The sequence below is a fragment of the Chiloscyllium punctatum genome, chromosome 15 (genome assembly GCF_047496795.1).
Source record: "Chiloscyllium punctatum isolate Juve2018m chromosome 15, sChiPun1.3, whole genome shotgun sequence".
Lineage (NCBI taxonomy): Eukaryota > Metazoa > Chordata > Chondrichthyes > Orectolobiformes > Hemiscylliidae > Chiloscyllium > Chiloscyllium punctatum.
Genome location: NC_092753.1, coordinates 67,692,350 through 67,702,340, shown reverse-complemented (window position 1 = coordinate 67,702,340; position 9,991 = coordinate 67,692,350). Strand labels below are relative to the sequence as shown.

Sequence of the window (9,991 nt, the reverse complement as noted above, 5' to 3'; positions counted from 1 at the left end):
TTCACCTGATGAAGAAGCAGTGCTCCAAAGCTTGTGGTTTCAAGTAAACCTATTGGACTATAACCTGATGTTGTGTAAATTCTGACCAGATTTTTACTGTTTTTGTCATTAATATTTGACAGTTCAAATTCATGTCTGCTTCCTTTTTGTCACTTGAATAGGAATAGACCAGATTTTTTTTGAACTTTGCATCTTTTCTAGATATGTTGCTTGGTTCTGAGTTAGCTCATTTTCATCATGATCAGTTTGAAGGCAATACAAAACAGCTTTTCTTTATAGAGTGTCTTTAATGTTGAAATAAACCTAACAAGTTGTTTTGTGTGAGTGTAATTAAAATAAAATCAACAGATGATTGAAGAGGTAGATTTTAAGGAGTGACTTAAAGGAAGTGGAAGAGTCAGCAAAGAAGTTTAAAGAGGAAGGTCCCAGAACCTAGCTTCTTGACGTCTTCACCATTGGAATATTCAGTTTGAGGGGAGCCAGGATGGTGATGTAAACAGGGGCAGAGTTAGAGGAAAACAACGTTCTTGCCAGGACTGTAATAGCTGAAGCAGGTTCCAGACATAGGGAGAATGAACATGAGAATTTTAAAAAGCCCCTATGGGTACAAATGCAAAGTGAAGCAACTCTGCAGTTGGAATCAGAGCTAGGACATATGCAAACAATTGGGTGAAGCAAAGATGCCAGGCAGGCTTCTTGTCCAACCATCAACAGAAGGTGGAGGAAATAATGACCTACTCCAGTATGCTTGTATTTCAGATTCCTCAGCAGGAGCTGGTGTGAGATGGTGCTGTGGCTGCCACTTTGGGGAGATCCTGGGAACTCCAAGTCCCGGCAGGCGTTGCGCCGCTGGTGAGTGCGCATGTGTTGGTGTGGTGTCGGGGGCTGAGACTGAGACAGAGACATTCACCTGCTCCAGGAGCGTGGCTCTCGAGCTCCGCCAGACTGACAGCTGGTACCGAGTGTATCTGTCTCTCTCTGTGCACAGGATACACTCAGACAGACATCCACTGACAGCGCAAAATACTCGCAGCGAAAGTGCACTAGAAACTTCCGGAGACGAAAGCGGGGGGAAATAAAAAAAGTTTTTATTCCCCCTACCGTCAAACAGAGCATCCAGTTTATCGTGATCCGCAGCGAGAAACACTGTAAACAGACGGTAACATGGGAGCGTCCAGCACTGGAACCTTGCATCTGATTGTGTTTCTCCTGCTGGGGTTGGGGATGCGAGGTAAGGTGGATTGAATTGCCGACTGTTTTGTGTTTTTGTTAATGCAATCTCGGAGTGTTGAGATGTAGGGAATATTCTGCAACTTATTTTTGAGTTTATTCTGAATTGCCTCTCATGTACTCGGAAAGGCAGCAAAGGTAACGTGCAAATCTGAAGGCAAGTTAAAGAAGTTCATTGCTGTTTCTCGAACCATTGTTATTTAAAAAAAACATAAGCTTGTTTTATTGTTTTCGTATCTATGGCCAATAGAGTTGTACTGTTTTTTCTCTCTGCATATGTGTCTGTGGTACTGCAGTGTTATTTTCATGGTTATATTCTGCATTTAAACACGACTCATTGCACAGCAGCTCAGATTTGTTTGTAGCTGGGTAGAAGGAAAAGGCGGGGAGATGATTATTGGAACTCGTTCAGCTAGTCGTGCAGGTATCACACCTGCAAAACGTGCAGATCGAATGTCCTTCTAATTTGTATTAAACAAAAAAGTTATGAAGCTTCAAGAAAGTAATCGAGGATTTATTTTCTTCTTTTGACGAGTTTTTAAAAACATGGGGGAGGGTTGGGATTCTGATTACTTCGTGCGTGTCTTTTGTTTGGTGAATGACTGAAGTCATACAGTCGCGTTAACTTTCCATTAATATAACCGCTATTCCTTTCCCGTATTCCTGGACTGAGAGATTCTTTGGCGACTAGCACGCAGGTTGTTTATTTCACTTTTTAAAATGAACGGTTAATTAAAAAAAAGTAAACACTTATGCAAATGCATAATTCGTGACAGATTGATGCTGAACTCTCGACATGCTGCTGCCCCAGAGTCTAACTTTCACTGACTCAATGTGACATGAGTCACTTGCTCCAGAGAAGTTGCATTTGGCCTTTGGAATGCTTGTCCCCGTGACTTTGCGCTGTTGATGGGAACAGGTCAACTACACACTCCTAACTGCAGCAAAATCCAAGTCTGGAAGCCACTCAGGTTGCACTGTAATTCCAAGCAGAAGAAGAATTTTTTTTTAAATCATGGGAAGACATTTGCTTTGAAATGGATCAGGAAATTGAACTTTTTGTAGTTGTGAATTGCCTACTTTTTAAACTTCGGAAAGTTCAGTTTGAGCACGTTCCTTTTACACTTTTTTTGGCCACTCATTTGCAAGGGAAGTGGGCGTTGGTTAGCGATATATTATTAAAAGCACTGCTGTCACTAAGTATAAATTGTGCAGACAGGATGTCGAGGGATGGAAACCTTTTGGATAACATCGCTGATGTAAAACCTCTAAGATAAAAAAAAATTGTTCCTTTTGTGCATTTTCCTGTTGTAGCTATTTGAGCGGGATTTAATGTGTGGTTAAATTCTTAGATTGCTTTGAATTCATTTGACTTGCAAGAGGGTCAGCATCAAAGTGTTCGCAGGAGGTTTGCTCAATATATTCTTGGTTGCTTTTAAAGTTTGAATGCTGTGCAGTTCTAGTGCGTGTTTGATAATCTTCATTTTGAAGTGTAATTACATCAGGTGTTTACTCTTCAGAGATAATTGAATTCCTACTGTAGTAGGAGGACTGATTTAATGTTGTGACAACAGTTGTGTTGGAGAACAAAGGTTGTTGTAAACTCCTACAGAACTCCTAAATTTGTGTTTAAAAAAATGCTGAAAACAAAAAAATAGTAATACATAATTTATTCAATATTTCTAACTGGAAAATATAGATTAACACGTCATTTAATTTGAGCAAATGTCTGAAATGTTAATCTATGTAATGCATCTGTTGTATTTTTAGTTGCTGATTTTATTAATATAATTTTGTTCAGTACAAAATTTGTCCAATACGTCTTGTTTTTAAGATCATAATATCACAAGCTTTGCTCATGTCCAATAGAGAATACAATGTTTCAATTGCTAACACTTTGTAGATGTACTGCACCTTATTTGGCAATAAAAAAAACAAAATGCGTTGTTCTTTTTGGATCTCTCTTGGTTGAGATCACTGTGATGTTTGAATGTACTGTTCCAACAGGTTCCTGTTTTCCGATCACAAGCATTACGCTATGACAGTCTTGATTATCTCATTGTTTGTTTGTATCAGTCATTTTGCCAGTATCCAGCATATTGAGGTCAGCAGGACGAAGTAAAAATGAACTGGACAAATAGCACTTGTTAAAGTTGATGAGATTCCCTATGTCAAGATTATTTATCATGGCTCTCTGATGTCACAGTGTCACTTTGAATGAAGAGTATCTGGGGCAATCTGCTTGCTCTTTTGCCAACTCTTGGGTTATGCACGGATGTTTCCCAAGGCTTTCTCCAGTCAGCTCACTTGCTCCCCCTCTCCATTGATCAATGCTCTCACGTTTGTGCTGTCCTTTTTATTGCATTTGTTCTCTTGAACTTAATACCACCTGTTTCTCTCTTCTTTCCCCCCCCCCACCCCTTTTTTAGGAAACACAATTGAATGAATTTGTCAAGTTGGGGTTTTGCCTAACTTCAACAGTCATGGCACAGAGTCCCAATTACATTAATACATTTAATATTTTGCTGAAACCAACTTTTTGTATAAATATTTCACACTCCCAAAGTGAGTGAATTTTAAAAGAAAACGGGAGTGCTAAAATTATAGTAAACAATCTCATGGTATGTATTATGTTGGTCATTACTGTGGATTTACAATGAGGTTTGAACTGAACTCCTGTGGACAAACTGATAGCTTAACCATTTGAACAGAGGGAGTGGATATGAACTGCGGTAAACTTACAATCAGAAATTGTTTCTAACCTTATGGAAAACAGGGTGTATATGCATGTCAGGAAGATGAGAAGTTAGGTGAAAGAATTAGTTTTCAGTAATAGATTTTCATGTTTAAAACCTTTTGGAACACAAACATTAGATATCACAAGTGTTATAAGTGATTCTGTCACTGCTATCATCATGTGAAGATGGCTGAGACCTGCTGGAACTTATACCATCTGAAAGCAGAACGCAGAAAAAAAATCCTTTTTTTTAAAGTGGTCGCATGCTCTGTAACCTGGCAACCATAAAGGGTATCTTCACATTATGTTTGCGTGCTGGATCTGGGGAATTGTTAGTGTGATGCAAATAGGCTGTGTATTTTACTGTCAAAATTTAGGAATAGCTTCATGAAATACAATTATAAAAATCTACAGAAGCTGCTCCCTTTATTTCTCTTGACTTGCTTTTTTTTTAAATAGTCACATTTTTGTTTAGTTCAGTGAAAGAAGTCCCACTTGTATTCTGTAGATAGGGGAGTGCTAACCATGATGAAGTATATCAGCATTGGTAAATTGGTGCATTTCCCCTTTGGAGACCACTGATGTCAAATGCTCCCGGGTTAGGTGTAGCACAACCAAATGCCGGAGTAAGGCTCACTAGTGTTAGTGTTCAATGTGTTTTTACTGTGTCTCTGGAGAGCCTTCCCTTTAAAACTAAGTGGAATTTCCAGTCATTGGGTAGGCAGTGAAAAATAATTCCTGTTACCTATCTGGATGGTATTGACCAGCAAACAGGGACAGCTTTAGTGCTTTGGGTCTGCAGCATAAGAGTCACTTGTCATTTTCTGAACACATTTTAGCTTGTGTTTTGTAGCCAGCAGATTGTGGAGATCTTCATTCCAACAGGGAGGGTTAGATTCAATTCCAAATATTCAAGTTAATTTTTATAAATCCCTGCATTACCTGGGAGAAGTGAGGGTGTTGGGTGCATCGACTTTTGTTTTTCAAATGCAAGGTTTAAATTTGCTGAATCTTATTCAACTTGTGTGACTAGCTTGAATTTTAGGGGGCTTGAATGTTTGGGGGCGGCACGGTCGCTCAGTGGTTAGAACTGCTGCCTCACAGTGCCAGGGACCCAGGTTCGATTCCAGTCTTGGGTGACTTTGTGTGGAGTTTGCACATTCTCCTCGTGTCTGCATGGGTTTCCTTTGGGTGCTCCAGTTTCCTCCCACAGTCCAAAGATGTGCAGATTAGGTGAATTGGCCATTCTAAATTGCCCATAGTGCTAACTGCATTAGTCAGAGGGAAATGGGTCTGGGTGGGTTACTCTTCGGAGGGTCGGTGTGGACTTGTTGGGCTGAAGGGCCTGTTTCCACGCTATAGGCAATCTAATAATAAATCTAATATTAGCTGCTGTCAGTGCTAGTATTGATGGATAACTTGTTTGCATTGAGGAGACGCCCTCAATAATTCATAAAATTGTAACAAATAATATCAGCTGAAGTGCAAATGAATTGATTGGGATGAGAAGAACTGGTACTGCAACAGCACAGGGAGGAGTTGCCTGGATTATCACAGGCATGCAGATGTGGGAGCAATGGTCAACTCTGGCTCGTTAGTGGTGTAACAGTAGTGAATGTTGTGAAAGCTCGGCTATGAAGAGCTGGAAAGCATACTAAGGTGTAGATACTTTTTCAACCTGTTTTTGTGCTGTAATTAAAGCCTCTATCTTCCCTAAAGTGAGGAACCCAATGTTGCATAGTGCACTCCAGTCTTAAAACTTTACAAAGGTTTACAATTCCCTTGGCATTTATATTCTGTGGCCTTTTTTGATTTAAAAGAAAGAATTACATTTATTTTTCCCTGTGATATATTCAACTTCAGGTGGTGCTTTTAATCGCTTGGAATCTTAGAATCTCACAGCACAAGAAGGATGTAATTTGGCCCAACGTAATCGTGCTGAATCTTTTAATATAGGGACAGGATAGCAATCTGTAACTAGTTTTGTGCCATCGGGATCAGTGTTGTGCCACAGTTATTTACTTATATATTATACATACATGACTTGGATAAGGAAAGTAAATGTACTGTAGCCAAGTTTGTGCATGATACAAAAATAATTGTGATGGTAAGTGATGAGGATGTCAAGATTCTGCAGATGGATATAGGCTAAGCAATTGGGCAAGAATTGTTAGGAAACACAATGTGGCAAACTATGATGTTATGCACTTTTGATGGGAACAGTAGATGAGTTGAATGTTGTTTTAACTGGATGAAGACTCCAGAAAGCAACAGAACAAAGGGATTAAGGAGACCTTGTCCATGAATCATAAAAAGCGAGCATCCAAGTTCAAGGAAGGCAAATGGAATATAGGTCTTTCCTTTCAAAGCAAATGGAGTATAAAAGTTTGGAGGTTTTGCTAAAACTTAAGACAATATTCAGACCTAAGCTAGTTTTTGGACAGTTTTCAGTGGCCTATCCAAGGAAAAGTATACTGGCATTGAAGGCAGTCGAGACAATGTTTTCTGGAATGTATATGGAGGGACTGTCTTAGGAGAGAGTGAGTAGGTCGGGCCTATACTTATTGCAAGTTTAAAGAATGAGAGGCAACCTTATGGGAACATAAGATTCTTACTGGATTGGTGAAGCTTGATATTGGAAATGTTTCTCCTTTATGGGAGAGTCTACGACCACAGGGCCTTATTTCAGAATAAAGGCTCACATGTTGATGATAGCGATATGGAGGAATTTCTTCTGAGGATAGTGAATCTATGGAATTCTTTACCATAGAGAACTGATGAGGCTGAGGCATGAGTATTCTTTTTTTAAAAATCAGTAAGGGAATCAAGGATTATGGAAAAAAGGCTGTGTAAAATGGAGTTGATGATTCTCAAATCAGACATGATCTTGTTTAATGTTGGAGAAATCTTGATTGGTGAAATGGTCTACCTTTTTCATGTTGGAGGTCTGTGACTAGTGGTGTTGTACAGGGATCCTAGCTGTTTTGTGATATATAAGGACTTGGATGAAAATGTAGATGGGTGGATTAGTAAGTTTGCAGAAAGTAGAAAGATCGATGGAGTTGTGGATTGTGTAGGTAACTTAATATAATACAGTGAGATATAGATCAGTTGCAGATTTGGGCAGAGGTGTGGCAGGTGGAGTTTAATCTGGTTAAGTGTGGAGTGCTGCAATTTGGCAGATCAAATATTAAGGAAAAGCATACAGTTAATGGTAGGGCTCTGAGCATCATTGATGTACAGAGGGATCTTGGAGTTCAAGTTGATAACTCCTTGAGTAGCCATTTTCAGGGAGTTAGGCTGGTAAAGAAGGTGTACGCCGTATTTGTCTTGATTGGGGAATTGAGTCAGGATGTCATGTTGCAGTTTTATAAGACTTTAGTTAGGCCATTCTTAGAGTATTGTCTTCAATTCTGGTCGCCACATTACAGGCAGTATGTGGAGATGGTGTAGAATCAGTTTACTAAGGCTATAAGGAGAGGCTAGAAAAACTTGGGTTGTTTTCTCTGGAATGGCAGAGGCTGAGGGGAAACGTGATCGAAATCTATAAAATTGAGATGCATAGATAGGGTTGATGGTCAAAGTCTTTTTCCAAGAGTTAAAATGTTTAATACCAGGGGAAAGAGGGAGAAAACTCAGATGTGAAAGGTATGATTTGTTTGAGTGGAAGGAGTCTGGAACACACTGCCAGGGCTGTTTGTGAAGGCGGATATGATAGGAGCATTTAAGAGAAGTTTAAGCACATGAAATGCAAGGAATGGAGAGATTTGGACCAAGGGCCGGCAGAAGGGAATGGTTTAATTTGGTATCACGTTTGGCACAACATCGTGGGCAGAAGGGCCTGTTCCTGTGCTGTCCTGTTCTGTGTTCAATGTTTTTCTGCTCCTATGTCTGTCTTACGAAATATTTCTACTTGTGATGAAATTTAAAATTTGAGGTTACAGGTATAGTATGGTCACTTATGGGAAATTCTAGAGGAACTTCTATACCCAAACTCTGGAGCATAGTAGCACAAGGAGTTGGTGAAATAAGTAATAGAACCATTCAATGGGAAACCATACAAGTCCAAAGCAAAATGAATTGAATTTAATGCTGATCAGATTTGATACAGTAGGGTGTCAACAGATTTAATAGGAGAGTATATATTAGATAGAGTAGATGATCTGAATTGCTTAATTGTGCTGTTGCTGTATTTTAGATCACCTTCTCCAGTTTTCACTTCAAATCCAGGGCCACACATGCTTTACCTTCCAAGTTCTAGGATAGAGATTTAATGTGTAGGCTAGATTGTACTTGCAAGGCCTTGTTGAGAGAAGGATCCAAACAGCTGGTGGTCCATCTGAGGGTCAAGGAGAGCAGACAAGGAAAAGTTTAAGTTCCACAAGATGAATCCAGGAAAGTAGCTGGCTAATTTAGAGCCATATCTTTACAGGCGGTAATCTCAAGAACTATGTCTCAGCTGTACTTTAAAATAAGGGAGGACCCAAAGGAAATTAATGAGTGACTAAAGAACAGTTCTGGAACAGACGGGTGTTATTCCACTGGACTGGGTTACAACTAAATACGAAGGTAGCTAATCTGCTGGTGAAACAGTTAAGGAAACAATGAACTACTTAGAACAGGGGCGCCACAAAAATAGGATCATTGAGGACCAATTAATGGTGAAGGGAAAAACAAATATTGGTCTCTCGGAAACTAATTTAGCAAGAGGAGTATGGGAATGAAATTGAATAAGCTAGCTGTAAGATTGGAAATGAACTAAAAGTGGGAGGCAAGAAAATGGGTAGGGATTAAATATAAAACCAAAATGTCCAAAACACACAGGTTACAGTGTAGGAAATAAATGGGGTCTCGGGAGGGATGTTGGTTGTGAGTGGGGGAAGGGGTGGTGGTGGATGGATGGCGGAGTGGGGATTGTACGCAGGATGAAATCGTTTTACCACACAATCTTAAATTAATCCGCTATGAATGCAATCCTGGCTTCAAACAAAGGCAAAATGTCATAAGCATGTCAATATCTTTTCTATCCTTCCCTGTTGAATATATAGAAAAAGGGGGCAGAAGCATATTATAGGAAGAACAGCTGCAAAGAGGGTGAGGGTATTTATAGCAATGTCAGTGATTCATGAGCAAGGATTAAGAAAGGGCTTGTTGCATTCGTAGATGTTTATTATTAACTTACAAATTACGGGAAGGAAATGGAAGTGGAAAATTGTAGTCAGATTAGAGATGAACAGGAATATCAATGTTATTGTTCTGGGAAATTTGAATTATCTACTTATTAACTGAGCCATAGATGGAATAAATGGAATTCCTAAAGCATAAACAAGGCTGCTTCCTCTAGCTGTATGCTAGTGGACATGAGCAGAAGTGGTGCAGTGAAATGTCTAATTAAATCGATTAGGTAACTAAATATGGGTGAGTTACTTGAGAAATTTAACCACAGCATATTTCTTTTAATGCTCAACCAGAAAGGGAAAATAGTCTGCACAAAAGCTAGAGTATCAGATTGGATATGACCAGATTTTAGAAAGCTGAAGATCCCATCTGTTGTGTTGCACTGGAAGAAAGAACTGCCATACAACTGCAGAATAACAGTGAGAGATTTTGAAAAAGAGCGATTGTAGTGTATCTGTGCCTTAATGGCAAGTATAGAAACTTTGAGCTGACTTGAAAGAATGCGAGAGTTAGAAATAAAATTGAAGCAGAAGGCCTGTCAGGTCTGGAAAAATAATAAAAAATGCTTGAAGTGGCATGGGAGGATATGGGGTCAGGAACAGAATAAGTACCATGAGGATATTAGAGGAAGAATTTTAAAACGATCAGACGGAACTCTGGGATATTGTATAGGTATATCAGAACAGAAAAAAGAAAGCTGAGATGCCCTCAAGTGAAGTGGGTTCTTAATTCATAAAAGATGACCAAAAAATGACAATTATTTATTATGTTCTTCACGTTAATTTTTACCAAAGAGCAGAATATCAGAGAAGTGACACCTGAAGTTATTGAGACCAGAGTAATTAT

The 9,991-nt window shown here is 39.3% G+C and overlaps 1 protein-coding gene across 1 annotated transcript in view; it reads left to right on the top strand.

The window, feature by feature from the left end:
- Positions 1-886: 886 nt before the first annotated feature.
- The window catches only part of alcama (activated leukocyte cell adhesion molecule a), a 302,351-nt gene continuing 293,246 nt past the window's right edge, over positions 887-9,991 (top strand). Inside the window, exon 1 of the mRNA XM_072585386.1 lies at positions 887-1,231. Within this exon, the coding sequence (XP_072441487.1) occupies positions 1,165-1,231 (67 nt within the window). The 5' untranslated portion in view covers positions 887-1,164. The remainder of the gene's footprint in view (positions 1,232-9,991) is intronic.